Source organism: Trametes versicolor (assembly GCF_000271585.1).
Source record: "Trametes versicolor FP-101664 SS1 unplaced genomic scaffold TRAVEscaffold_2, whole genome shotgun sequence".
Classification (NCBI taxonomy): domain Eukaryota; kingdom Fungi; phylum Basidiomycota; class Agaricomycetes; order Polyporales; family Polyporaceae; genus Trametes; species Trametes versicolor.
This window is the reverse complement of record NW_007360322.1, coordinates 3,210,675-3,237,935: the sequence shown is the minus strand read 5'-3', so window position 1 is coordinate 3,237,935 and position 27,261 is coordinate 3,210,675. Positions and strand designations below refer to the sequence as shown.

The window sequence follows — 27,261 nt, the reverse complement described above, 5'->3', positions numbered from 1 at the left end:
GAGGAGATGTGGATGCGAACGAACAGAATATAACGGAGCGGGAGTGAGGAGAACGACAAGAAATGAGTCAAACACCGTGGAGGGTGCGGAGGGAAATGTGCATGTCCGAGGTCCGAGGCGGGAGGGTGCGCAGGAGTCTCAGATGTCTGTTGAGAGGGTTGGATGTTTAGGGGTTTGCACGGGTGTATCGTGACGAACATCTGCATGAAAGACTATTTTTAGGGTGAAGGCCCGGCCGAAGGACACAAGCGGGGGGACGGGTGTATGCTGCTGTGATTGCGGAAGAAGCTATGGTAGATAAGCTAGCTGGGATAGGAGGGGAAGAGGTAGAGTGTACCATGACAAGCATTGCGGGATTGCGGGGGTATACGAAAGCTGGATGACGGACGAGCGACGGCGTATGTACTGAACAACCATAGGACAGGAAAGTGCGGGGGCACATGGAGCTTGAGCGTGGGGACCAGGCCCGGGGACGAAGACTTGAGGAGAAGCGGGCCGACGGCGAACGAGGGAAAGGTCTAGACGGTGCAGCGGAGACAGGGACAACGGGTGGCGGACCGGATCCCAAGGTCGCTGCCTGTGCACTGCACAAGGTACGATGAGAATGCGGGGGTGGCTGGATTCGCGGCGTCCAGTTGCGGCGCCGGAGGTGAGGGATGGACAGGGGTCTTCTCAATCTGATGCACTCGGTCGACGTTCGTGTGAATCGTGAAAGAGCTACGAAGACGCGACAGACGAACAGCATGCACAGACAGACATGGAGAGAGCGAAAGGCGCGGAATGCTGCACTAGCCTGAGCTAGCCAAATCCTATCCCGAGCGGCCTCACTCCCGGACCAGTACCCCGTGTTATAGGCCGCCGTCGAGCACGCCCCGGACATCGTCCACCTGGGCCAGGTCGGTCAGGAATGGACAGAGGTCCGTGAGCTCCGTATCGTGAGGGTCGTTAAACCACGACGAAACTGGCACTGCGTTGTTGGGATGGAAGATGTACGACGCAGGCGAGTTGTCGATGATGATGGTATCGGCGATTGGCCGCCCAAGTTGTGAGAGGTCCTATCACGACATATGTTAATGCTGTCCCGAAAGACCGGGAAGAAGAAGGTCAATGTACCTTGACATAGTTGCCTCGGTGGTTATAGCAACTTTCACGGAACAGTCGGTGGGAAACTACGCGGTGGATGTCGAGCTTGTCGAGTACCGGATCTGCGTACTGCCACCGCGATCGGGTCAATGCCCAACATCTATAGGGCGAGATCATCATGTACAACATACCTTGCTCAGACTTGCCGTGAAGACGACGACTTCGTAGATTTCGCCCATCTTCTTCAAGAAGTTGTCCACGCCCGGTCGCTTGATGACGTAGACGTTGTGCCAGTGGTACTCAATTTCAACAGGCACGACGTAGTCTGCCTGTGAGATGGCCTGCACAAAACGCGATCAGTGGACGGAGAGATTAAGGCATACACAAAGCTCATACCTTGAAACTACTGTGTACCAACGTCTCATCGAGATCGAGGACTAGGCATTTCCGCCCGGCGTGCTTGGGAGATAATGGGGGAAGGAGTGGTCTAGGAACGCCGTCCTGGGATGCCGAGTACGTTGGGTGATTACTCCTGACAGCAAACGAGGACAGCACTCACAGGTCCTATAGGTATTCCTGCGCCACCCTGCATGATAAGACGTTCCTCTTCGTCCTCGATCTCATCCATGGGGGTCCCCCCATCATCTAAATCTTCGTCCTCTGTGAAGCTTGTCGAACCATCAGAGTCGTCGTTCAGGTTCCTGGAACTCCTCCTTGAATGGTCACGTATGCTGTCTCCACCTGTGGACCCTGGCGGCTGTACAGCGCCTGACGTCACGCCCTCCGTCTCCTCGCGCGGCAGAGTTTTGGTAGGTGTTGGGGGAACAAGGACGTTGGGATCGTCGGCCTGGGGTATTTCAATGGGCTGCAAAGGTGCGGGTATTTCTGTAGAGCGAGCCGCGCCGTCTGCGGACGTCTCGGTGCCAATGGCAGTCGCCTCCGCCGAATGCTGCGGGTGAGCTTCTTGAGGTGCAGGTGGAAGGTCCTCCGCCTCCTTGGCCGCCTGCTTCTCCTTCAATGCCGACGTGCTGGCATCATTCGTTTTCGAAGGCGACGGAGGCGCCTGGTCCGTCGGGCGCTTCTCGTCGACGTCGATGGGGTGTGCGCGCGACGATGGTCCGACACAAGGCACAAGCACGCGGAGCAGCTTGGAAAGCAGGCCGCCCTTGTTCTTCGCCCGTCGCGAAGTCGGACGAGCCGGGTGAGGGCTATCGGAGCGACCCGGGTGTTCAGCAGCAGTTGAAGACGTGTGGAGGCCGTCAGAGACTGACTTGTTCGCATCCTTGCGGGGCGACGAGCCCTTGTACGTCGGCGTACCAGTCTGCTCGCTCTCCACCGAGCCCTTGTCTTTCCGCGCAGCACCATTCTCGCCCTCATCCGAACGTTCGTGCGCAGAAGGAGACTGCACGGACTCGGTGGACTGCACTTGGGCAGGCGGCGGAGGCGCTGGGGCCTGCCCAACGCTGTCTGTGGGGTTGGGGGGCGACTCGGCGGGGTTTGTCATGCTGGCGTTGCCGTTTCCGTTTGCGACGTCGTCGGCGGGTGCGGGCTCGTCTCCTGCAGGGCTGCTCTTTTCGCTGGGTCCCTCTGCAGGCTGAGCACTCGGTGGCTCTGCCGCGACTTCCTTCCCCTTGGCGGACTGACAGAGGTGAGGGCGCTGCCGAACACGCTGTGTAGACGACATACCTGGGTACCTGTTACATCCGGAGAGGCTGCAGTGGCCATGAGGGTGGGCAGCTCTGCAGGGGGACGGGGTATGTGGGCTGGTAAGGCGGTCGAGAACAACGTCCGAGCTCGCCGTCGACGCGTTGCGGTGTGTTTGCGTGGGAACATTTACCGGCTTTTGGTAATAAGTACGTCCTAGCGCTTGTTTTGCCCCAGCGCTTCACTCACTCTGACGCGCCTTGGCGCTTGTGAAGTACAATGAATCATTCACGCTGCTCATCATCTCGATTCTCGACAACGGTGATGTCTGATGCTATATGTAGTATACTTGCTAGTCGACGGGCACACCGAAGGAACAGCCTGTGCAAGGCAAAGCTCGTACGTCGTTCAATGCAAGCTACAGGCAGCATGGGCCGTTCTAATGTCGGGGACGTCTATCCGGTGATCCGGTCTGGCGGCAACACCGTCGAGTTGCCGTCGAGGGCAATCCAATGACCGCGGGCTCGGAGATGGACGACGACATGAAAGCCGTGAGTGCTGCGGCACTGGGCCTGCAGAGGCTATATATAATCAGGAGATTGCAAGCGGTATTTGTGTGGCCTCATGAAGTTGTCGAAAGGTTAAGTTAACGCAAGTCCGCTTTCATGCTGAACACAGCCTCGAGGGTGTGCAGCCAACACACGACCTGCGGGCGTGCTGTTTGGCACCCTCAAACTTAACGCACGCGTACGTTCTCGTGGGCATAGCAATCCCGATCGGAGCAGAGAATACTGAGAGCCAGCGCCTTGCCAAGGTGCGTCGATCCTCTTGTCTTTGACCATCTCCGATCTGGGCCTCTAGATCCCAACCTCTCATGCCTCTTGAAGTCTGCTGTGGTTGTCGACTCATAGGGTCTGAGTCTGTTGCAGCACTTCAGGATCTCTCTACTCATGAGAACGATGACGAAGAGGTCATCCTTGCAACGGGAGGAGTGGACCTAGCTTGCAAAGACTTGAGCTCGCCATCGTCAATCTCGACTCTCTGTTCGGAATTTTCCTAACCGGCTTCCACGGCCGTGCTGCAAATACAGAGCGTCAAGGATGCCCCCCGACAGGCTCCCGATTTGCTACCGCTCAAACCACTTCGGTTGCCTATGTCGAACGGATGATATAAAACAGTATGGCTGGATAAGGTGCTGTTGAAGGTGCGAGTTGTAACGCTCCCTTCACCTCGCAAAAAAATGAGCGGTTTTCTCTCCACTAAAAGGTCGCTTTCTGGGGAGGATCTTCGCTCCCCCCACAAACTGATTGACACCGCAAAATTCAGGCTGCAAAGCGGAGTCTTCGCACAAGGCTGAGTACGACATACGGCTTCCCCTCGATGTTGGTCGGTGATAACATGTGCCAAATTCGTGATTATGCACTCCGGAGCAGTCGCGTCCACTGACGATTCTATTTTCCAGAGTGCTTCGATGAACCTAAGGGAGGATTGCTCGGCATCCTGCTTAAGACGTGCGCGTAAATCACCGCACTCGACATGATTCTTTCTACCGTTGTATCGTTCCCGTCTATGGATACCTTGGGGTTACTTTCATACTTACCAAGTCCCACAGCCGTCCGCCTGAGGGTGTCCGGGAACACACCAGCTTCTTACCTAAAGGGGCGGTGGGTTTTTGAATCCCTAAATTCGGTTTAAACATCTCACCGCCTGGCATACTGCGAAGGTCACGCTATGTATGGTTCCGACGAACTTGCGAGGCTGTCAGGCCCCTGCAGCGCCAGAGATGGCTTTTGCTCGTGCTCTTCGGGGAGCATCCTAACCATGATGGCCCGGTGCCGTATGCTCCGAGCGCCTCCAAGGAACTCCATTCAAGAGGCGTACACAGACCTTCACTCTGAAAGTGGACGAGGTGGCGAATAAAGCAACTGGCGCCTCCACAGCGCCTCCAAAAGCTTCGAACGAGGCGGACTTTCACTGATAGCAACACTTCATGGACGGTACCGGCGTGGCTGGGCCTGTTCTGGCAGCGCTGACACCGGGTTTGCACAGACGCAGGAGGCGAAGGTCGAGCGGCCCATATTTGAGGATGCATCGGCGCGCAATGGAAGTCGGTATCTCCGCCGCCGATTCGCCAAAATATCATTCCATTCGCCAGTCAGGCTGGGACTGTGGCCCGATTTTCGCCTGCGGTGCAGGTTCGGACGCTCAGACAAGGTATAAAGCCACCGGAGCCCGCGCACTCACCTACCTCAGAACACCAGCACACTTTCCAAACGGTAAAGCTTCCCTACCCTACTACTATCGAATACCCCCAACTGAACGCGATTCTCCGCAGATCCATCCTTCCTCCACGCATCTAACACAATGCCATCCGGTCTCACCTCGAAGCTCTACCTTGCCGGTGTACCCCCTGGCCTCACCTTCGAGATCACCAGCATCAAGCCAGTCGCGCCCAACGACGGGTACGACTGGAAGGCATCGTTCAGGCGCGGTGCGGGCTCAGCCAGCGTCAGCTGCATTGGCCAGGTACGCAATCTCCCTCCTCGGCACCACGCCTTACGCTGAAGCACTCGCACAGACCGTGTACGACGACTGGCCGATGCCGTTCAAGGTCTCCCCGAGTGACCGCGACGGGCTCATCGGCGAGGCGCACTTCGAGGGGCACAACGGCCTCTGGAGCTCGGGTCCAGGCGCGATGGTCACCATCGACTTCCGTCTGTATGGGAAGACGACCGTGGACGGCGTGAGCGTCGACGTCAATGAGGACGGTGTCATCCCGGTGTCGACGACGAACTGGGGCGGGTTCACGCGTCCCGACTACGTGAACGTGACGTACTCGTGGCGGCGCCGCACGGCGGACCCGGTCAACGTCGCGTTGGGTGTGCCTTCGACCATGGTTGGCATGCCGGACGACCTGTACTTCGTCCCTGGGGTCAGCACGAAGGAGGAGAAAGTTGGGCTGGTGACTACGACTGATAAGGCGATTGCTCTCACTGCGGTGGATTATGCGCTGAAGGGTATATTCTGGGTCCATGAGAAGCTGTTCTCTTGGGCTCTGGGTCTGTTGTTCTAGGATGTAGTATATACTGCGTACGTGACCGGAAAGCCGCCATATAATGTAAAGAGCCTATCGTCGTTCCCGATTCGGCCTCTCGACCTGACAGGCTAGTGGTAGGTGATCGCGGAGTGTCCGAATTCCCGCTCACCACAAATGTCTGCTTCAAAAGCAACAAATCCTGCCTAACATTAGAATGTTCTTATTCTTACCAGATGGGCACCACTCATTTGATTCCGTACTAAGCATTCTCTTAAGTACTCGAGTTGTATGCCACTGGCGCCTCCGGATCCGACTCGAAGTCTTTAAAATAAGGGTGCCTGCTTCCAAACGGTTCTCTCCTTCGCGAATCTAGAGGGCGCTGCAATCTTTGTCAGAGTAGAAGATCCGGAACAAACTGGAGATTTCCAAAGTGCGTCGTGTTCAGCTCTTGCCATGCGCTCTCCCGACCGACGATTCCCCATCGCTCGAATATCGTGTCACTGGTTATCTGACAAATGCTGAATTCGGAGACTTGCGATCACCTAGCCTCTCAGATCGACCAACCGAAATAGGACGACGATAGGCTCTACATTATATGGCGGTCACGTACGCAGTCTGTACTACATCCTAGAACAACAAACCCAAAGCCCAAGAGAAAAGCTTCTCATGGATCCAGAAGATACCCTTCAGCGCATAATCCACCGCAGTGAGAGCAATCGCCCTGTCCGTCGTGGTCGCCAGCCCGACCTTCTCCTCCTGCGTGCTGACCCCCGGGACGAAGTACAGGTCGTCCGGCATGCCCACCAACGTCGAGGGCACGCTGAGCGCGACGTTCACCGGGTCCGCGGTGCGGCGCCGCCACGAGTACGTCACGTTCACGTAGTCGGGGCGCGTGAACCCGCCCCAGTCCGTCGTCGAGATCGGGATGACCCCATCCTCGTTTACGTCGACGCTGACCCCATTGACGGTCGTGGTCCCGTACAGGCGGAAGTCGATAGTGACCATCGCGCCCGGGCCCGAGCTCCAGAGGCCGTTGTGGCCCTCGAAGTGCGCCTCGCCGATGAGCCCGTCGCGGTCACTCGGGGAGACCTTGAACGGCATCGGCCAGTCGTCGTACACGGTCTGTGCGAGTGCTTCAGCGTAAGGCGCGGTGTCGAGGAGGGAGATTGCGTACCTGGCCAATGCAGCTGACGTCGGCTTCGCCGGCACCGCGCCTGAACGATGCTTTCCAATCGTACCCGTCGTTGGGCGCGACTGGCTTGATGCTGGTGATCTCGAAGGTGAGGCCAGGGGGGACACCCGCGAGGTAGATCTTCGAGGTGAGACCGGTTGGCATTGTGTTGAATGAGTAGAGGGTGGATGTATCTGCGGAGAATCGCGTTTAGTTGGAGGTGTTCGGTAGTGGTGGTGTAGGGGAGCTTTACCGTTTGGAAAGTTGTGTGTGCTGGATTTCTGAGGTAGGTGAGTGTGGGCCTCCCCGTCTTTATACCCCGTCTAAGCGTCCAAACTTGTTCACAGGCGGACATCGTACCAGAGTCGCAGCCTACCTAACGATTAGATTTTTTTTGGAGTCGGGGATGGACGCACCGACTTCCATTGCGCGCGAACGCACCCTCGAACGCTCGTCATTCGCGCTTCGCCTTGGCCACCACCGCGCCTGTGCAAATCCCGTGTCAACACTGCCATAACAGGCTTAGGCACCCCGGTACCACATGACGTATCATCCATGAAGCGCTGCCCGCAACTTGAGCTCTCCTGGATCGAAGCGCCTGAAGGCGCTTTGAAGGCGCTAACTGCGTCGTCATACCGCCGGTTGCGTCCTCAGAGTGCGGGCATCTTGAATGGAAATACTCGAAGGCGCTCGGAATATACGACACCGGGTCTCCATCAGGATGCTCCCCGAGGAGCCTGAACAAAGTTCGCCCCTGGCGCTGCAGAAGCCGAGTATTTACGCCATTTTGTTGAAACCATGGATTGTCCGCACCATGGTGGTGAGACGTTTGGACAGAATTGGATGCGTTCGAGAGGCCACTGGACCGTCAAGCTGGAAGCTGGTGCATAATCCTGGCACCTGCAGCAGGACGGTTGTAAGACTTGGTGAGTGTCAAAACAATTCGGAGGTATCGACACATCAGACGAGAACGCTCGAGATCGATACAACACCAGGAACGAAGATGTTGAGTAGGGTGATCTACGCGCGCGTCTGAGCAGGCGGCCGAGCAAACCTCCCTTCATTGAAGCACTCTGGCAAATGGATCCGGAACTGTCAGCCCGGAGTGCTTACCCACGAATCCGGCACATGTATTCACCGGCCAAGGTAGAGAGGGAAGCTGTCTGTCGTACTCAGCCTTGCGTGAAAACTCCGTCTCGAATGATTGTGTGGTGTCAACATGCTGCGAGGTCCTTTGCTCGCTGTGGCAAGCTGGGCGGGAAAGTGTGAGTTGAGATGATCAATGTCCACAGAATATTCTGACCTTCAACAAGCTCCTCAAAACGATCGTGACCAGCAGGAATACGCTCCCAAATGCTTTTGCGTGGCGAGGCGAGGATTACGACTAGCATCTTGAACAGTACCTTCTTAAGCTATACTGCTTTTTCCTAGTTTTTATGATGACTATCTTTGCCGCCCCCCCCCACCAAAACGATCGAAGTCTGTTGTTAACTCAATAACTAGGACGACGCTTCTCAGCTATCCAACACCAGCAACCGATGATCCTGAGCAGCTTCGCAACTATGTCGCGTCGGATGCGCGGGGTGAACCGGTGACACCTATGACGTTCATGGTGAAACCAAAGCAAGGGGCAAGGTGGATTGGTCGGTTTCCTGGTTGGTGAAGCGGTCTGAGCGGCGGCAAAGCGAGGAGCCTGTCGGGGGCGTTCGTACGTCGAACACAGCAGACCTCCAAAAGGCATAGACATGAGAGGTCTGGATCTTGAGGTCCTAACACGAAGCGCTGTGACCAAGCATTCATCGCGACCGTCCGAATCTTTGATGAGCGTCGAATACGTAGTGTCAGCAAGAACGTCATATCAATATACAAAGACTATGCTTACCTTCCGAAATGTGCTTGGACGATCCATATGGTATGTGCTAACTACGATCACATTAGACGATATGGCCACCGGCGTTCAGTGGCGCGGATAGACATACGCATCGCAGCACGTCAGTAGAGGCGTCAGTGTATATACTTACTACGCACGTCGCGCTGCATATGCCGAAGACCGAGTCATCGGTGGTAAGGACGTCGCCGGGGAGCCGATGGAAGGTGATGTGTCAGCACAGGTACGATGAGAACCAGAGCGAAGTGTGAGCGTGGTATCCCGAGCGCGATAGGCTTTGCAGAGACGTTGAGGAGCTTCGAAGAACTCGCCGCCCCGCTGTTGGAATACAATTGGGGCAGATGTGCATTGATTTCGCGGGGTCACACGGAACACAAGCGACTCGATGCACAATCGCCGCCGTGGGCGAAGACGGGGCGAGCGGGGCGCAGAGAGTCGGTGGGAAGGCGGGACCGGGAGAGCAGGAGGATGGACGGGAGAGGAAGGGACGGTCACGTGCGGGTTCGAGGGGGTCGAGGAATGAAAGTCCGCCACGCGACGATTCTTACTAATACACCGACGATTGTCTAAGAGCCCTGTCCGCCTGCTGCCCATGTTGGGACATCCTCCCCCCGCGTACCAACCGCAGCCCCCGCCGCCTCAGCAGCAGCAAGCCCAGCACCAGCCCCAGACTGCAGACCCCAATGCCCTCCACCACGCCCCGCCCCAGCCCCAACCCCCGGGCACGTTCCAAACACTCCGCCTCCGCGACGACCCCCCCTCGGTAACTCACCCTGCCCCCCGCTCCTCCAGGAAGCGCAAGTCCCCCGCGACGGCCACCACAGACTCGGGCCCGCCACCACCACCGGGCCCGCCCAACCCAGGATCCGTCATGCATCAACCCCCGCCCCCGGGCACGATCCAGCCACACGCTCTCCCACCCCCTCACACGCTCATGCATCCCCCTCCACCCCATCTTGCAGCCCATCATATGGCCTACCCATACCCGCCTCCCCCAGGCGATTTTTCGCCAGGCGGGATGCCCCCGCCGCACCCGGGGCCACCACCACCCGGCCATCTCGGCGCGCCCCCCCAGCCCCAGACGGACGAACAGCTCGCCTCAGGCTCAGGCAGCCGGACGCTCAGCCAGAGCAAGCGGGCCGAACAGAACCGCAAAGCCCAACGCGCGTTCCGCGAACGGCGCGACCAGTAAGTCTCGCCGGCCAATCAGCCAGCCCCGTCTCAGTGTCTCACTTCTGTCCTGCAGGCACGTCAAGACGCTAGAGTCGCGCTCGCAGCTGCTGGATGCGGCCCTCGCGTCCGCGGACGAGGCGAACCGGAGGTGGGAGGAGTGCCGCACCATCGTGGATCAGCTCCGGATCGAGAACGCGACGCTCCGCGCCCAGCTCCAGGCCAGGCCACGCAGGCCCAGCTGATGGCCGTCAACCCCAACGCGAACCTCAACATGAACCCCGGGCCCGGGGGCCCCGATGGCCAGAACGGCGGTCCCCCACCCATGCAGGGACACCCTCCCTCCGAGCAGCAGCAGCAACAACAGCAACAGCAGCAGCAGCAGAACAATGCGAACGGACAGAACGGGCAACAGAGGGACGGGCAGAACTCCGGTGCGATGGACGGGCAGGGGCAGGAGAACCGTCAGTGATTCCATTCTCTTGCTGTTCCCCATGGTTGCCTCGTTTCTTGGGCGGAGGCGCTGTGACCTACTTTGATCCTGCTTGTCGTCGTTTTCCGGTTTTTGGAGTACTGTTATTCTCGTAGCTTAACGCGAGCTTCTCTCTTCCCTCTCCGTCTCCTGCCAATGTGTATACTATAAACGCCGTCCAATCTTACTTGTAAAGTCCGGAAGTCTCTACAGTACGTGCGGTGATCAGCCCGAGCAGGTAAATTCAGACGTGGATCGCCATGCTATGGATATAACACGAAGTCCTCAATGGCCCTCTCTCCTCCCTGCAATCATGCCGTAAGTCTGTATGCCATAAACTTGTTGGGAGGCGTCTTCAAATCGTGGACCACATTTTGAGGTATGTGGCTTATGTGATCAAACCAGCATCATCGCCGCCGGCGACCGCGCCCAGCGCTCGACCGTGAGTTGGCATCCTGCACCGACGACGCCCACCGTACGCCACGACGTCACGACTACCACGACACTCTCGACCACGACCGCGCCATGGCCATGATTGAAGAAGTAGACGTGCCCAAAAAGCAGACCCGGCAGAAACGAGGCACGCCAGTCCCCCCTGCATACGCGCGTGCACTGACCTCTCCCGCCCGCAGGCCCGCCCCCGCTCGTCAAGTACTACCTAGTGCTCTACAACGTCCTCTCCGCCCTCGGCTGGTCCTACGTCCTCCTCAGCACGCTCGTGCACGTCTTCAACCTCGACGGCGCGCACGCCGGCTCGCCCCTGCACGCCTGGTTCGCGCGCCTCCCCTTCCTCCCCAGGGCCCTCGCCTCCAACCCTACCGCCGCCCGCCTCGAGGCGGCGCTGCCCGCGTGGGCCGTCCCCGCGCTGCGCCGCGCGGGCACCGCGTACGCGCGCGTCGGGCGGCAGACGGCGTTCGTGCAGAGCTTCGCGGTGCTCGAGGTGCTGCATGTCCTGCTCGGGTGGGTGCGCAGCCCGCTCGTGACGACGCTCATCCAGGTCGCGAGCCGTCTGTATCTCGTGTGGGGTATCACTGGGCAGTTCCCCCAGGTGCGTTTCTCCCCCTTCTCGTCGCTCGCGCCCCGGTGTTCCTGTTTCAAAGCCGTACTGACGCCACACCGCGCGCGCTAGACGCACACGAACCCGCTCTACGCGTCGATGGTGCTCTCGTGGTCGCTCACCGAGGTCGTGCGGTACACGTTCTACGCATGCAACCTCCTCGGGACCGAGCCTGCCCCGCTGCTCTTCCTGCGCTACACGTTGTTCTACGTGCTCTACCCGACTGGGGCCTCCTCGGAGGCGCTGCTCATCTACGCGACGATCCCGCCGCCGGGGCTCGGCTTCGGACACTCGCTCACGCCTAACTTGTTGGCGGGGGTGCACACGTACGTGCGTCAGTACCTTTTCCTTGTCTGGTGGCCTGGTAAGTGGCATTTCTTTGCGCGCAGGGGCGTGGGCTGAGATGCGTCGACAGGACTGTATGTGATGTACACGCACATGATGAAGCAGAGGCGCAAGGTCTTTGGTGGCGCGAGCAAGGGGAGGACGCTCGGCGCCAAGCCGAAGTCGCAGTGATGTCTCAACGGGATCGGTGCTATAGCGGGACTTGTCGCTTTGCTTAGGTGCGTCGTTGTCGCCATTCTGGATACGGCGATAGCTAATAGTCCAGCAGAGTACTCCAACATCTAATTTCGTGACATGTATGCGGCCGTGTGCTACTATATGCTCTGCCGGTTACCTGTTGTTGATGCTCGGGGCTAAGCCCACTCTGCCCGAGTAGTCGAAGACCGAGTACCCTATAAAGCGGTCAGAACGGCAACTCGCTCGCGTAAGCTAGAAAGCTCACAAGACTTCAAGAACTCGTCCCCGATGATGGCGAGGTCGGGCGCGAAGCCCTTGCTCAGCGCGAGGATTCCGCCGACGCAGTCGCTGATATGTATTCCTGGGTCAGCGAGTGTCTCCGATAATGCAAGGCGGAGACTTACGGCGAGTTCGCTTCCAGCCGCCCGATGTTGAAGTCGTCCGGATGGATCGCGTACGGCTTTCCGCTCAAGATGAGCGACACGGACGGCAGTGCGTCGCAGGGGTACGTGTAGAAACCTGTCGCAGACGAGTCGGTCAACCGTATCGTAAGTGCTGACGAGGTGTCTCACCTGCGCCATACTGCACCGCTGGGGCTGACCCCGGGATCTACGGCATGCCTTGGTAAGCACAGAAGCGGCGTAACTCGGGCAGGGTGTCGAGGTGCTTACCAGAGCGTAGAAGTCCGCAGCTACACGATCCGGCAGGTAGATGAGCGACGTGCCGGTGTCAACGGCCTACAAGAGCACATCAGACAACATAAGGAAGTCAGGAACGAGTTCGCCCCACCGCGATGAGGTCCACGGCCGAGTTTGTGCCGTTCACGGAGGTCCCGTTCATGGCGATCGACCAGTATGACTGCCATGCTGTCCCCGTGAGTTCGTTGCCTAAGTTCATAAAGGGCCACTCACGCGGGATACGACGTCGTTCCAGGTCACAGGGCCCACCACCTTCGTCGGGTCGTAGCACCCAAAGCACACCTGCGTCGCGGTTGTGTAAGTAACACGATGCGCACTGACGCGCTCCTGCAACGCTTACCTCAGAGCCCTCCTCCTTCCCGCGCGTCATGTGTACCGAAAACACGCTCGCCGCGAGCGCTTTCTTCTCGAGGAGGTTTTCGAAGAAGGTAGTGGTTTTGTTGTTTGCCTGCGCGATGGTCCCAAACGCCATGCCGAGGAGGCCGCTGTTGGGCTCCGTGTTGAGGTCGTCGGAGACCTTGCTGACCGCACACATCGTCTGCTTGGACACGCTCGCCGCGCCAATGGCTACAGTGTCCACGGCTACAGTACCAGAGACCTGTCCAGTTCCCTATAGTACGCATCAGCAACGGACGCCAGAACAATATGGAGTGCAAAGACATACATAGCTGATTGTGCACTGGTCCGTGGACGGCTGGTATGTCGCGCTCCCCTTCGATCTGTACCCGGTATTGCGACAATTCCTACAATTGACAGGAATCCACAGGTCCGCGGAGCCCGTATCGATGTCGACCTGCAGCACCGTCTGCTTCGACCCGAAGCTCATCGGCCCGTAGTACATCACGTCGAAGTCGCCGATGTAGTCCGTCAGCGGCATGCGGATAGTCCCTGGCTCCGCGGCTACTGGGGTCACGGTGATGATGCTGCCCCCGTTGCCTTGCGAGCCTTGTGCGGCGGTGTCCGTGGCGTCCACCGTGTCTGCGGCATCTGAGGCGCTCGTGACTTGGGTGAACGTAGACGGGTTGGGCGGGTGGAACTGGGGGTACCCGTTCTCGGGGTGCGTGTCGGGGTTAAGTCCGATACCGGAGAGGAACTTTGCCGCACGGGCGTATTTGATCATAACGCTCTTCAACTCCTTGCTCTGTTCGTGCCGTTAGCCATCGGCGGACTGGAAGAGCACGGAAGACTCACAGGACCGTCCGGGTTGAATATACGAACGGCAGTCACATTGCTTGTAGTGATAGTGCTGTTGTCGCGGGGCCACATCCACGACGATCCCGCACCGGCGAGGAAGCCTGCCGGGTCTCTATTTTGGGTTGGCGAGGCCTGTGTCGAGAGACTGAAGACGAGGAGGGTAAGCTGCACAGCGAGTTGGGAGGACATGGTCAGGCACGCGAAGCAGAGAGCGTCTAGGCACGAGAAGAGTGGGGTCCAAGAGGGATCGCCCCGCTCCCGCACATTGATTCGGGGACATGGGTGGGAGGCTGGCAGGAGCTGGGCTGGCGTTTCCTGAACACCTGCCCGATTGGGCTCGACTCGATCGCAATCGAAGCTGTGCTGCTCCCCTTAAGCGGCTGTTCCTCTCCGCATTCGCTCGCTCAAACGACGACCACGCGGACAGCAACGATGTGCGACAGCGCTCGGCAAATTTGCTGAGAGCGGGCTTATTTTAGCGTACGACGAGAGAGCGTTCAGGTGCAGCAGGTAAGGGCGCAGCTCGTTCAGGGCTTATCGGCTCTACCTTCACTCAACCTTCGTCACCTGTGCCAGCCCGCGTTCGAATTGGGAAGCGAACTCGCCGCGCACAATGTCAGCCTCCGTCTGCCGTACGAGCCCAACATGCCGCGTCCAGAGCGTCGCTCTCGCTATAACTGTCTTCCTCTGTGCTGCCCTCCTCTACCTGCGCCCCCTCCTCCGCCGCGCCGCCCTCTCACCGCACAGACCTCTGCACGACTCGTACAATGCGTACAGCACTCGCCGCTCTGTCTCTCGCGTCGCTCCTCATACTTCCTACCAGTGCACACTTCTCGCTGACGGACGAGTACGTCGGTCGCGATTTCCTACAGAGCTGGAACTGGGAGTCCATCGACGACCCCACCCATGGTCGCGTAAACTACCTCTCACAGACAGACGCGCTCAATGGCAATCTAACCTATGGTGAGTCGTGTGTATCGCTGCGCCGTATTCTTGCTGACCATGATCAGCGACGGACAACAAATTCATCATGCGCGCCGACGCTAACAACATCGTCTCCCCCACCTCGCGAGGGAGGGACAGCGTGCGCATCTCCTCGCAGCGGGCATACGACGAAGCCGTCGTCGTTCTCGACCTCAGCCACATGCCGGAAGGCTGTGGCACATGGCCTGCCTTCTGGTCGCTGAGCCAGCGTGGACCCTGGCCTCATGGCGGCGAGATTGACATCATCGAAGGTGAGCGGCAGGTCATCGGGATCGGGTGTGCAGATTCTGACAGGAGTCAATTGCGTAGGCGTCAACCAAGACAAGCTGAACCTGGCATCACTACACACAACGCCGGGCTGCACGATGCTCCCGCCGCGCGCTATGACCGGGTGAGTCCCCGTCCGTGGTCGTGCATCCTATCACTGTTCTCACACGCGGACCCGCAGAACCGCTACGTCGACGAATTGCGACGCCGCCGTGAACTTCAACCAGGGCTGCGGCTCCTCGTTCGCGAAGCCCGCGTCGTACGGGTCCGACTTCAACAGCGCCGGGGGCGGGTACTACGTCCTCGCCCGCTCCAAAACCGACGGCGTCCGCGTGTACTTCTGGTCGCGCTACGACCCCGCCGTGCCGCCCGAGATCAGGAGCGGCCCCGCTGCGGGCCTGCTCGGCACGCAGAGCATGTACCCGACCGCGTACTGGGGCGAGCCCGAGGCGACGTTCGCGCTCGGCGACAACTGCGACTACGACAGCCACTTTGACGCACACTCGTTCGTGTTCGACCTCACATTCTGCGTGCGTCTGGTGTCCTTTCGGCGTGTGATGTCAAGCGCTGGTTGACTGACGTTCTTGTAGGGCGACTGGGCCGGCTCAGACTACCCTAACACTGGATGCCCTGGGACGTGCGATGACTGTGTGTATTTACTGCTTGGTCTGCTTACTGCCTAGTGCTGACTCTGTGTTCTGCACAGTTGTGATGAATAACCCTCAGGCTTTCGCGAACGCATACTGGGAAATCAACTCGCTCCGTATCTACACCCCGCAACAGTAGAGGTGTCCTTGGCTACCCACTGATAGAAGAGGGCCGTATCCTGGATTGTGTGCCATCCACCAAGAGATTTACAAGATGGGAGGATAGAGAGATGCGCGGCGTTCTTGCGGAGTTGTACGCTGTCATGTATGATATCAACGGTATCAGTGAACGAATTTAATCATCCTCATAGCCAGTCACGATCTGTGCCCCGAATTCCGTATGTACACAGATTATTGTTTTGCATCTCCTGCTATGGTAAGAGACCCCAGCCCCGAGAGCACCTTGGCGAGGATACCCTCCAGGTTCGCAAAACGCGCATTCATTTTTACCTCAAGCAAGGGGGCCGTTCGTCGATGGAAAGCTGACTGTGAGTGGCACCTGTACCTTCAGCCGCAGGGACGAAAAGAAGCGTATGGGACCAGTCGTGCACTATGCGTGCGTAATCCACGTTGGGAAGCCGTTGGCGCATCCACGGCTTCTCCTGTTCGATCCGGGTGTTGCATGTGGCGCAGACGTATGTGAACGCTGCATATACCGTTGGTCAGACGCCTGTTAAAGCTGCGAGAGTCAACCACTGACCTTCACAGTCCAAACAACACCAGTAGGCCTCCGTGGGCCTGATCGCGCAACGGCACTCCGCGCATGGTGAGGCGCCGTCTGCAGGTCTGTTGTCGGAACAGTACGCGAGCATCCCCTTCGCCGCGTTCAGAGTGGGGAACAGGTAGATCCGCATCCTGGGGGTATGGAATTGCACAAGCGCGTGCCGTGGCTGCCGGGGATGCCCATGGTCCAGGAAGCAGCCGCAGCAAAACTCGGTTGTCTTGTCTATCTCCCTGGTGCAGTCTGCACAGACGATGCGGCTCCCTGCGATAGGGCAGACGTGACATGTGCTGCAAGAATAGGACCTATTAAACGTAGAGCATTCAACACAGTGCATTCAACAGTCTGCTTGCCACTGCCAATTACTTCCGTTGCTACTATCTGTCATGCCAGTGACGGAGCTGTGATCAACGAAGGTCAGATCCCTGTCAAAGATTAACACTCTACACAGCTGAGTGCAGAAGTGTAACGTTACTGGATGATTTAGAACACAGGAATCTACAAGACAGAAAACAGTACTTAGGGCGCCTCTGTGCTGGCACCATGGACGCGTCGAGTCGCGATCGCGAGCTTGTCGCGAGCGCTGCAAGACCGCGATCACGAGCGCGCGGGAAGGCGCGTATAACGCGTCGCGTCCCAGGATCGGTGGCGTATGACAGACGCGACAGACATCGTGCTACGTTCCGCTTTGCTTCGGTTTCTATGTCGAGTCATTCCTTCGAGATCGACGTGTGGCGCTGGGGCAGCTGGTAGGTTCTGTTCCATTTCCACTTCCAGACTGCGTTCTGACATATGTAGAGACAAACGCGAAGGCCCCCCGGCTGTGAACGCGGTTCCGGGGCCGCGCGGAGCCGGGAGCTGGTACTTATAGGCGAGGGTCCGCCGTTGAATGAACCCCACAAATATTCCCCCCCTCCTTCCTAACCACGTCGTGCGTACTCGACCTTTCCCGATTCTCGTATCTCGTCACCATATCGACTGTATAACCCCGCATACAGCGCGAGAAAACATATTGGGTGAGTCGTAGTGTTCGTGTCTATAGCTGAACATCCTCTCGTGGTTCAGCTCAGTTGACTGTATGACCCTCGGCCGAGGCGACTTCTATCGAACCTCCTCGCGGCGTGCGGGCTCCCCCACTTGTCCCCCACTTCCTTCTTCCTCAAGGCCTGCGACAAAACGACTAGCCCACCGCGAGGGTCGAACTCGCAGCCTTCAGATCACCCGCTAGTAAGAGTCTGACGCTCTATCCGATTGAGCTAGGCGGGCGATATGTCCTGGCATCAAGTGCATAATCTCAGCAGAGTTGTACTTTTTTGAGATACTCAGCATCAACATTAATATTGCGTGCGGCCCGGGTCCGGATGACGTTCGAGTCGATCCCGCCGCCGGACTCACGCCGACTCGGTCTTTCGCCCTCGACGTCCTCCGTCTCCAGCTCCTCGTCTCTACGCACTCTCTCATATCCCGGACGCCGCTATCGTCGCCATGCAGTCAGCCAAGCAGACGACATCGACCTCCCCCAGGGATGACGGGCCTCTCCCGATGTCCTTCCCAGCTATCTTGCGCAACCCAGGCTTATCCGACCGGTTTGCCCACCTTCGCATCTCGTCCACAGAGAAGGCCGCTCCTCCCCTCTCTGCCGCTGCCCGACGCAACAAGCGGGACGAGAAAGAGGGCAAGCGTTGGATTCGCCGCAAGGAGAACGGTATGTGCCAACGCAAAACCCGCCCTGCTACACATGTATAACGGCCGGGGCATCTTGACCCACAGCCCGCTTTGTGGGCAACGCGCATATCGTCACTCCGTCCAGGAAGGACTACTCGGTGCCCCTGCCCAACAGCCGTGCGACCTTCCCCCAGCCCCTGCCCAACTATCTTGCCCGCAACAGCGTCGTGCCGCCCGTCCCCCCAGCTACTACCGAGCCGTCTTCCGCCAATGCCGGCCGCTTCTCGCTCAGCCTCAAAGGCATGCGCCGCGAGCTCCGCAAGTCTGGCCCGAGCACGGAGATACTCATCAAGGAGGTCGAGGACGAGATCATCACCTGGCTAGAGGGCGGTGTCATGCTCGCGCCCGACGACGCGGCCTCCTTCGCAGCCACAGGCGTGCCTATCGGTACCTCGGGCACTATCGCGGAGGTATCGCGCACCCCGCTCCAGCTCGTCTGGAGCATCGCCGACGACGCGTTCACGCGCTACGTCGTGCACTGCTGCGCGCGCTACCACGACGTGGTCAGCTTCAGTGCGTATCTCGCCTCGCCGCGACGCTTTTACCATTCTGACCCCGCGCGCCACAGGCAAGGACACCTCCGGACAACGTCTCACCTACCTCCTCCGCCCCAACGTCACCCGCCCGAACCGCCTTGCGATGTCCGCCCTAGATACCCCGCCCGTGACGGACCTCTCTGACCTCTCCGAGCTTTCCGCGCACGATTTCGACACCGAGTCCGAGCCCGTCTCCGACCGCGACTTCTCCGACGCAGAGGGCCCGGCGGCGCGCGGCCCCGCGCGCGGACTCGGCGCCATCGTCGAGCTCTCCGACGGCTCGGCCCCGCCCTCCCCGGCAGTGGGCGCACGGTACGCGGGGTCCTCGGTGCCCTCGATGGCGGCGCTCGACGACGGGTGGTCCGTCATCGGCGGCTCGGACGTCGACGGCGATATGTCTGCGCCGGACGGGGACGAGGAGCGCCTGGAACGCGGCGTCGCCGCGCTCGACCTCAGCGACGCGGACGGAGACGCGGACAGGACGTTCAGCGCGGACTTGCGGAGGCGGCAGGGGCCGGAGGCGCTGCGCTCGCGGCTGCTGGACCGGCAGCGCAGGGCGGCGTCGTCGCCGTCGCGCTCTCCCGCGAGGCGCACACCGAGGAGGGCGCGTCGCGGAGCCGAGCCCGTGCGCGAGGCGTTCGGACGCAAGTCGTTCTACGACTACCTCTACTCGTGAACGGTGGGCGTGCGTTACCGGGTTTCCAATAGCTACGTTTACGTGTTCGATATCGCTGAACGAGACAGTCATAGCGATGCGTATGTATTCATATATGTACACTGTACAATGTCCGAGCAGAAGGCGTACTGCAGTCCGTAGAGGGGAGGGGGGGCATAGAGACATACTAAGTCGATGTGATACATGGGAATCATACATGTCAATCAGTCCAAGATGTGGGCCGGCAGAGTCAATAGGGCTCATCCGGTGAACACCCGTATGATGAGATAGAACGTCGAGCCGGAGAAGCGCTGCACGCATCCAGCTGTAAGCAGCGAGCGGACACCCGAATACAAGGAGACTTACGATAATGCTGGTGATGGCCACGAACGCGAGGATGAAGGACATGTACGTCTTCGTCCGGCTGAACGTGTCATTCCCGCTGTCCGAGAACGTGTTCGACGCGTCGCCACCGCCCAGGATCGCGACGAGCAGCAGCCCCTACAGACCCCCAGCGTCAACATCAGCACCACGAATCTCGACTTGCCCTTACGGAAAGAAACTGGCGACTCACGTTCGAGAGCACCCACGCGAGCAGGACGTTCGTGCGCACGTTCGCGTAGTAGTCCTTCGCGAGCTGCTCCTTCTCGGCGATGCTGGGGCCGCCCGCGGTCGCCTTCAGGAGCGGCTTGCGGTTCTTGAGGTTCTCGAGCGCCTCCTCGTAGATGCTGTTCACGTCCGCCGCGTCCGTCGGCACCTCGAGGTCGACCTGCGAGTTGCTGTTCTGGATGACCGCGCCGAGGTCCGTGTTGACCTCGCTGTCCTGCTTCGTGCCCCATGAGATCTGTGGAGCGCGTCACGGGTCAGTGGGAGGAGCACAGCTGTAGTGATGGATGCGACTGACGTCGTCGAGGTTGGCGAAGGCGTAGCTGCGAAAGGACAGGATTAGGTGGGATGACTCCGACGGGAGATATGAAGCTGCTCACATCTGGAGGATGTTTACATATGTCGGGGACAGGAGCATATACGGGATAAAGCTCGTGAGCATGTGCCATGGGTCGAACGACAGCACGCTCGAGACCGCATACACTACGCGACCGACATCCCATCAGCCCTCATTTGCACAGAGAGGGAGGGTCCCGTAGGTGTACATACCTCCGTAGGTCATGATGATGCTGAAGAGCATGATGCGGTACGCGGGGCCACCCTGGTACGACGCCTGGATCGCACATTCTATCGCGCAGAAGATCACGTAGGCCATCAGGACCGCGAACACGATCGTGCATATCTTGTACTTCCACTTCGCCCTGCAGCAGGGTCAGCGATGTCACCGCGGGCGGGCGGGCGCAAGACGCTGCTTACGCTTTGGGCTTGTTGCCCATAGAGAAGAGGAAGCAGGCGATAACGAGACCACCCATCAGGAACTGACCACGGCCCGTCAATTAGGATGGACGTTGCTAGCATGTAGAGCGTGGCAGGACCACGCACCTGCAGGACCGCGTTGAAGTATTTGATACCGGGCATGTTAAATGAGTCGCTTTCCAGCGAGGACGTCAAGATGACCTGCAAATAGGCAAATGATCAGACCACGCGCGAGCTGAATTGTAGATGTAGAGTGCGCTCACAAAGAACAGATAGAAATTTCCCTATACATGTGTTCGTCAATATTGCCCCGTTGTCCGCATGGTAACGACGAAGTAGGAGGACTTACCACTGCAAACCAAGAGGCAATCAAGTTGATGACGTTATATATCGTCTCGACGACAAGCATGCTCTTCCGCCCCACGCTGTGGCCCGAGCGCAAGATCTGACCCAAATGCGCAATCGCATAAGTAGCGGCGAAGAACGAGCCGTTCAGCCAGCGGCGGCGCTGGCTGATGAACTCCGGGAGCGCCTCGGGCACGTCGGTCTCCGCGATCGCGCTCTTGACATACTTCAGTACCCTGCGATGCATTCGTCAGAAATATGCGGACCTCAGGAAGGCGCGGAGACGGCGTACCAGTTGGAGTTCGCTTTCGCTACAAGCTCGAAGCACAGGATACGCTGTGGAGACAAGTGTCAGTGCATGTTAGCTGTCGATGTGACTACGGTGCCAACGTACATCCTCTGCGAGGTCTGGTAGTCCACACATGAGCACAAGACCGCTTCGCGTAATACTTCATGTACTTACACATATTCGACGTGAAGATGTCTGTATCCCTTCCATGCAAAACCTCGCCTTTGAAGTAGGACGCGAGGGGGCCCGATCCGTACTGGTCATTTTGCAACGCTATGTACCTGTACGCCGAGAATGCACCCGGCTGGGGGTCGCCTCGTAAGCTGTGATCTCTGTAGGTTGCAAGAACGTGGTGGCGTACCAATACGCTGATGTATCCGAAAAGGCTCTCCGTAGGCTTGTCGAGGATGTTCGTGATCTTGTACTCGAAGTTCTGCGCGGCAACTGCCGGGAGCCAGTTCAACACGAAGATATGCGGACAGTGATTCCAGCGCAAACATACCGAGCGGATTCAGGAGGCCGCGCCAGCGTTTGCCTTTGTAGGCAGCGATCTCGCCACACGCGCCAGCGACGTTCGAGTTCACGTCGAACGCCTTCCAGAGGTGATATATGCTCTTGCTCTCCGGGCGAGTCCCGACATCCAAGAGCACACATACGTTCGGCTGCCGCCGCCGCTCAGTTCAGCCCGCATATCTTCTAACGTTTCGCGCAATGACGCACCAGAAGCAGCCGGCCAAACGCGTTGAAGAACCACCTGTGCGAGTTGATCTTCTTCTGGTTCTTCTCCTTCATGCAGAAGATGATCTGGGTCGGCACGATGCCCTTGTCAGGGTACTTGAAGTGCAAGTTCTCGTCGAGCCCAAACGTCGTCGTGTACTCGAACAGATGCGCCGTGACCGGCTTGTTGTTCACCATGTTCTTCATGTGGTCGCCCGGCTGGTACACGCCGAGCAGCGTCAGGCAATCCAGTACGCGTGGGTGCACTTTCTTCCGTCCGTCGGCGACGATGCATACCACCACCTGTGCGTCCAGGGTTCAGCAAGCGGTGCAAGCAAGCCAGTATAGAACACACCTTTTTCCACGCGTCCTGTCCCCATGTGCGTGAGTTCTTGCGCGAGCACAGGTGCGCAATGTTGCGCATCACGCCGTACATCGTCCGACAGAAAAGGATCTCGTCCTCCTGTTCACGCGCACCAGATCAGCACCCGTACAACCGAACAAAACCACACCACGCACGCACGTTAAACATAGTAATAACAATAAAAAGCTCCGTCGTGCGCCGCGACTCGTTCTGGCGGAGGAAGAACCCGCGCTTCTCGAACTCGTCCGGGTCGCACGTCACCGCCGTGTACCGCGTCTTCATCGTCTCCGGCTCGCCGCGGCGCGGGAGCACGAGCTTCGGCGGCACAGTGAGGTCGAGCACGAGGTTTCCGTTCGTGAGCTGCACCCGCTTCTTTGTCTTGTGCCGCCGCAGGATGCGTCCGGACGGCGCGGGTCCGAAATGCCTCGTGTTCAGCGGGGTTTCGGGCTCGACGAGTGACGAGGAGGTGGTCAAGGATGCTTTCTCCGGGTCGGCGGGCTCCGACTGAGCGCGTAGGCGGGCGAAGGACGGTGACTGGTCTAGCCCAGGACGCTCGTTGGTGGACACTTGCGAGAGCGGGCGACGCTGCGGGGACGGGGTGTACCCCGTGTAGTGCACGCTGCCGTCCCCGTCAATCTGGTAGTCTTCGTCATCGACAGCTGGAGTCGGCGAGCGCGAGCGTGGTGGGCGATACGACTGACGTGAGGCCAGCCCGGACGCGAACGCCTCCGTATCGTGTCTGAAGTGATCGATGTCGGTCTCCGAAGCATACACACCAGACGTTGGACGCTCTTGAGAGGGGTATGTCCATCCTGTCGGGTTAGAAGTGACCGCGCTGTATGCAGACACAGGCCGGGATGGTGCGGCCCAGGAGTTGCGTTCCTGAGTGAAATATGGAGGATTTGGGTCGTAAAGACTCGACCGAGACGTGTTCTGGGCGACGAGTGCAGGCGGATGGAGCGCGGGAGGATGAGGGGCGGGTTGGTGGTATACCGGTGCATGAGAATCGGCAAAGGGATCCTCCTCTGGGGCTTCGTCGTACATGCCCTCCCACTCCAGAGGTTCCCCGGAGTTGATCGTGGGAAGAGGACCGTATTCAATTTGCGGTAGTTGTCTGTACAAGGACGTCAAGTCAGCAAGAACCGTAATGCAAGGAAGACTACATGCATGTAGTCGTTTGTGGTTAATCAATATCCCGCATTTACAGAGAAATACCACCGATTCGGGCGGCGGCCCGAGGGGAAGGCATACATCGTTATATGCCTTATAGCTGTAGAAACGCGCTCGTTCTAACAATTGAGGCCCCCTTTCAACAGGCTTCGCTGGAGGTCACCTTGTTCCAGCACATAAGTTTGCGGAGACATCCGCAGACGAAGACATTCGCGCCGAGTTCATTTATGTTTGCCAGACATGCAATACCTTGTAATAACGTCGTTTGTCATATATATGAGATACGCCCAATCTCGGTCGCAGGCGATAAATGGCCGTGTTTGACAAGTTCAGTCGACCAGACCTGACTGCGCAAACATGGTGCCACTTTCTGATGCAGCATCCCAGCATATGCCACATAAGAGTACGGGGCTCACCTTTGGCCGACGATGGTCACACCAGACGATGTGCTACTCCTGGACAGAGACGCACGGTCTCCCGCTAAGGAACCTTCCTCCGATACCTCAGGGACAGGCGGCAAAGAGGGGTGACGAACGGGAGATGTCCGCATAGTGGAGAAGCGCTGCTGCACGTTGCTGACCGCAGCGTCAATCTTGTCATAGTCAAAGCTGGAGTCCAGAGAGGGCAGGGGGCCGTCGGATAGCGCATAGCGCATGACGGAGGAGCGCGGAGGGGGAACATCGCTGTAGTCGTCATTCTCGTCGTTGAGCGGGGCATATGTGAGGGGTCTCCGTCGGCCAGCCATGGTAGCGCGTAGGCCAAGATGAGCCCAAGTGTTCAGGAGGGTGTCACGGAGAGGGACAGCGAGGGAGGCGGGGACATGGACAGCAGTGGGAGTCGCAGCTCAAGTCGCGCAGCAAACTCCAACGCCCCGACGCGAAGCTGTATCCCGTCACGTGAGCGCGACGCGCCCTACAAACAAGACACGCGCATTAGACGCCAAAAATGTGGCTTTGCGGGTCTCCCCGCCGACAGTACAGTCTTTCTACGTTTCTCTCCTCATGCGCACGCTGGAAGTACTATGGCTTCGTTCTCGAAATACCGGATCTGCGCAATGAAAAACACCAAATATATCACATGCATCTGAGTCAATGAAACAGGAGAGAACCAGGTCGACCGCCGTCGACCTACCTCTAGGCTGGCAATCCTCGCGACAATCCTAGGATTACATCCCGCGGTGACGTTGACTCGTGCGCCACCAGACCGTGTTTACTTTATTAACGGGTATAACGTCCATGAAGCTACTTTGTAGTATGCCGTAGCATCCCAGCTGGAAGCTACCCCAAGAGCCCACCTGAAGAGCTCTCCGGGAAAGAATATTCGTACTTGTTCGACAGACCCGACATTTATTCCCACTTTCTCGTCTCCACCTCGAGGCTTCTACAGTCGTATGTCAGGCATCAAGCATCATGTTATTACTAACCTCGTTTCCTGCACTTCCCAGGGGAACGACTGCGGTGCCTGCCAATACTTCGGCCATTGACGCGAGCATATTTCACATCTGTCACCGTTCAACAAGAGATCAATCCTGACATACGCCTCCGCTCTTCTCGTCAATGTCTGCCGTGCCATGGCTCAAGCGCTCAAGCTCAAGCTCAAGCTCTTCCGAAGGGCGTGGAAGAGCGACGGTATATAGTACCCGCCGAACAGTCTTCCCCACTTCCCCCCTAACAGCAACTTCCCCTATCGTCACGGAACACCTCTCGCACAATGCAGATCATCAACAAAGTTCTCCTCGTTGCCACCCTCTTCGCCGCAGTCGTCATTGCGACCCCGAAACCCGCGGAGGACGTCCGCTGTGTCTGCATAACGGACCCTTGCCCCTGCGCGAAACAGGTGGCGGGCCTGTAGACCTATGGGGTGAGTTCGTATAATGTTAATGCGTTCACAAACGGGTCTGATCTTCGTACGTATAGTGCATAGGAACCCTGGTGAAGCTACGTCTGTTGCTGGGGAAGGAGTCGTTGGCGTGAGAGTGGTGTCACTGTCCTCCTGGAAGATGAAATGTATTCGTGTGCCTCGATGTGCATGAAGTTATGCTTCATCCGTGTCCGGAGTGCGACGAATGCTCATGGCCGGATTCGACTTGATACAGTCGGGGAAATCTGACGGATTCACGCGGCTCCACTACCTGCCAATTTCTTTTGGTGTTTGACATCTCGCATCTTTCAGGGGGAATATATGGACATGTGTCTTCGTCTAGACCCTGCGTGATCCTGGGTACCTCCGGGGTGGGCAGTACTAGTACTGCAGCCGCCGTGCCTGCAGAACTCGAGGGGTCTTTATAACGCGGCGAACGCCAGCATCAAGCCTCACTCACACGGCATTGCATTCGCTAGTACACCCCGCACCATGCAGATTCTTAGCAAGCTCCTCATCCTCGTCTCTTTCTCCTCCGCGGTTGCCGCCGTCGCTATCGCGCTCGAAGCGGACCTACCGCACTGCGCCTGCATCTTGAGCAGCTGTCCATGCTGACAAAATTGTCGATACTCGCGAAAGTACTAGTACTAGTAAGTGCAGGCCCTTATCGCCCGTGGCTAATATTTACCGTATAGTTTCGCAGCTTCAATCTCCTAGCAAAGGTCGAGGAGGGAATGAGCAGGCGTTGATATTCCGCCACTAGTAGTATACTAAGTTCTCCGTGCTGGCAAACAGTCGTGTTATTCTGGATAGTGACTCGTGGCCCCGCTCAGTTGCTGTCGGAGACACGGCGAGCTCATCTGCTCACTCGTCTGAATCCTTCATTGGCATGATTCGTATCTCAGGCACACACAGTATGAACGCACATTTTGGTTTTTGCGAATCTCGGCAGCAGTAGACCGCGGTGTCTGCCAATAAACCCGACCGTTAACGTTGACATCCGTGGTCCTCGTATCTGTCATGAGATCATTTCGGATGCACGCCTCCGCCCTCTTCGTCAACACCCATCACGCGCGGGCGCGCGGTCGAGCCTTCGTAGTCTTGTGCGGGAGAATATATAACGTCCGCTGAATGGTATGTCGGCCGTTACTCCTTCTCTATCGCCGCTCGCAAATCACCTCAGAATCTCGCACGATGCAAATCCTCAACAAGATTCTTCTTGTCGCCGCCTTCTTTGCCGCTGCCGTCATCGCCGCTCCAGAGGCACCCCGCTGCACCGTATGCGCGATAGACCCGTGCCCGTGTGGGGACAGCCGCTAGTAGAAGTGCGAGGTATGCGTTGAACATCGGGAGCTCGCGAGAGACTTTGAGCCTGACATTCACCGATCCAGGGGAGCAAGGACTTGATACTGTCGTGGAAGGACTCGCTGACGGGATCCGAAGCCCATCCGCGTCGGGCCTGGCGGAAGGATGAATGGGACTATGTACCTCAGGCTTGTTACTTCTGCCAAAGTGATTGTCACTCAAGTTCTGTGAAGACCGTGATGAGAGCGTATAAATTAGTACACATCATTTCCGACGTACCTCGGAATCATTCGAGTATCTCGCGCCCATAATGGGCGAAATGAATACGCCCATCTGCAATACCTGCCAAATTCCCGGCCCCCTAGTACGACCTGCGTC

General features: G+C 58.3%; 9 protein-coding genes and 1 non-coding gene across 10 annotated transcripts; 4 read left to right on the top strand and 6 right to left on the bottom strand.

Annotated features, from left to right (window-relative positions):
- Positions 1-314: 314 nt before the first annotated feature.
- On the bottom strand, positions 315-2,850 carry TRAVEDRAFT_26703 (NIF-domain-containing protein). The gene is made up of 7 exons (XM_008035398.1): positions 2,770-2,850; positions 2,355-2,722; positions 1,643-2,291; positions 1,480-1,584; positions 1,275-1,424; positions 1,114-1,212; positions 315-1,055 (listed from the first exon to the last, which is right to left on the bottom strand). Exons 1-7 carry the CDS (start codon positions 2,806-2,808, stop codon positions 849-851), a joined length of 1,617 nt encoding a protein of 538 aa, XP_008033589.1. The 5' UTR covers positions 2,809-2,850; the 3' UTR covers positions 315-848.
- A 2,241-nt stretch (positions 2,851-5,091) lies between these two features.
- Positions 5,092-5,800, top strand: TRAVEDRAFT_17788 (uncharacterized protein; the record flags this gene model as incomplete). The annotated part of the gene is made up of 2 exons (XM_008035302.1): positions 5,092-5,253; positions 5,306-5,800. 2 exons carry the CDS (start codon positions 5,092-5,094, stop codon positions 5,798-5,800), a joined length of 657 nt encoding a protein of 218 aa, XP_008033493.1.
- A 552-nt stretch (positions 5,801-6,352) lies between these two features.
- TRAVEDRAFT_69438 (uncharacterized protein) lies at positions 6,353-7,100 on the bottom strand (the record flags this gene model as incomplete). The annotated part of the gene is made up of 2 exons (XM_008036386.1): positions 6,353-6,886; positions 6,939-7,100. 2 exons carry the CDS (start codon positions 7,098-7,100, stop codon positions 6,392-6,394), a joined length of 657 nt encoding a protein of 218 aa, XP_008034577.1. The 3' UTR covers positions 6,353-6,391.
- A 1,271-nt stretch (positions 7,101-8,371) lies between these two features.
- TRAVEDRAFT_26701 (uncharacterized protein) lies at positions 8,372-9,265 on the bottom strand (the record flags this gene model as incomplete). The annotated part of the gene is made up of 3 exons (XM_008035397.1): positions 8,915-9,265; positions 8,818-8,858; positions 8,372-8,750 (listed from the first exon to the last, which is right to left on the bottom strand). A coding segment is annotated over exon 3 (187 nt), but the record flags the coding sequence as incomplete, so codon positions are not given.
- Positions 9,266-9,757: 492 nt separating this feature from the next.
- On the top strand, positions 9,758-10,238 carry TRAVEDRAFT_114200 (uncharacterized protein; the record flags this gene model as incomplete). Its single annotated transcript, XM_008036385.1, has 2 exons — positions 9,758-10,011; positions 10,070-10,238. The coding sequence occupies 2 exons, from the start codon at positions 9,758-9,760 to the stop codon at positions 10,236-10,238; spliced, it is 423 nt and encodes a 140-aa protein (XP_008034576.1).
- A 752-nt stretch (positions 10,239-10,990) lies between these two features.
- Positions 10,991-12,196, top strand: TRAVEDRAFT_56436 (PTPLA-domain-containing protein; the record flags this gene model as incomplete). The annotated part of the gene is made up of 5 exons (XM_008035821.1): positions 10,991-11,072; positions 11,098-11,513; positions 11,595-11,886; positions 11,938-12,085; positions 12,136-12,196. 4 exons carry the CDS (start codon positions 10,991-10,993, stop codon positions 12,036-12,038), a joined length of 891 nt encoding a protein of 296 aa, XP_008034012.1. The 3' UTR covers positions 12,039-12,085; positions 12,136-12,196.
- Position 12,197: 1 nt separating this feature from the next.
- TRAVEDRAFT_43716 (acid protease) lies at positions 12,198-14,125 on the bottom strand (the record flags this gene model as incomplete). The annotated part of the gene is made up of 10 exons (XM_008035709.1): positions 12,198-12,259; positions 12,310-12,392; positions 12,449-12,563; positions 12,617-12,653; positions 12,716-12,781; positions 12,834-12,902; positions 12,956-13,024; positions 13,083-13,352; positions 13,407-13,883; positions 13,934-14,125. 10 exons carry the CDS (start codon positions 14,123-14,125, stop codon positions 12,198-12,200), a joined length of 1,440 nt encoding a protein of 479 aa, XP_008033900.1.
- Positions 14,126-14,703: 578 nt separating this feature from the next.
- TRAVEDRAFT_161729 (uncharacterized protein) lies at positions 14,704-15,973 on the top strand (the record flags this gene model as incomplete). Its single annotated transcript, XM_008036384.1, has 6 exons — positions 14,704-14,899; positions 14,947-15,171; positions 15,230-15,311; positions 15,369-15,717; positions 15,778-15,835; positions 15,894-15,973. 6 exons carry the CDS (start codon positions 14,704-14,706, stop codon positions 15,971-15,973), a joined length of 990 nt encoding a protein of 329 aa, XP_008034575.1.
- A 1,764-nt stretch (positions 15,974-17,737) lies between these two features.
- On the bottom strand, positions 17,738-17,821 carry TRAVEDRAFT_t24. Its single transcript has one exon. It is a non-coding gene; the product is annotated as a tRNA-Lys (tRNA).
- Positions 17,822-18,004: 183 nt separating this feature from the next.
- TRAVEDRAFT_69433 (uncharacterized protein) lies at positions 18,005-24,463 on the bottom strand (the record flags this gene model as incomplete). Its single annotated transcript, XM_008036383.1, has 21 exons — positions 18,005-18,260; positions 18,326-18,793; positions 18,849-19,782; positions 19,838-19,972; positions 20,046-20,315; positions 20,376-20,400; positions 20,458-20,560; positions 20,627-20,778; positions 20,834-20,895; positions 20,960-21,034; positions 21,097-21,117; positions 21,183-21,414; positions 21,471-21,514; positions 21,573-21,586; positions 21,642-21,771; positions 21,829-21,911; positions 21,970-22,129; positions 22,188-22,487; positions 22,540-22,647; positions 22,708-23,662; positions 24,135-24,463. 19 exons carry the CDS (start codon positions 24,461-24,463, stop codon positions 19,732-19,734), a joined length of 3,249 nt encoding a protein of 1,082 aa, XP_008034574.1. The 3' UTR covers positions 18,005-18,260; positions 18,326-18,793; positions 18,849-19,731.
- Positions 24,464-27,261: the final 2,798 nt, after the last annotated feature.

Coding starts and splice junctions, on each gene's coding strand:
- TRAVEDRAFT_26703 (XM_008035398.1), bottom strand. CDS start 2,808: ATGGCCACTGCAGCCTCTCCGGATGTAACAGGTACCCAG. Junction 2,292..2,354: donor CCCCGCAAGGATGCGAACAA/GTCAGTCTCTGA, acceptor TCGCTCCGATAG/CCCTCACCCGGCTCGTCCGA. Junction 1,213..1,274: donor TCACGGCAAGTCTGAGCAAG/GTATGTTGTACA, acceptor TCGCGGTGGCAG/TACGCAGATCCGGTACTCGA.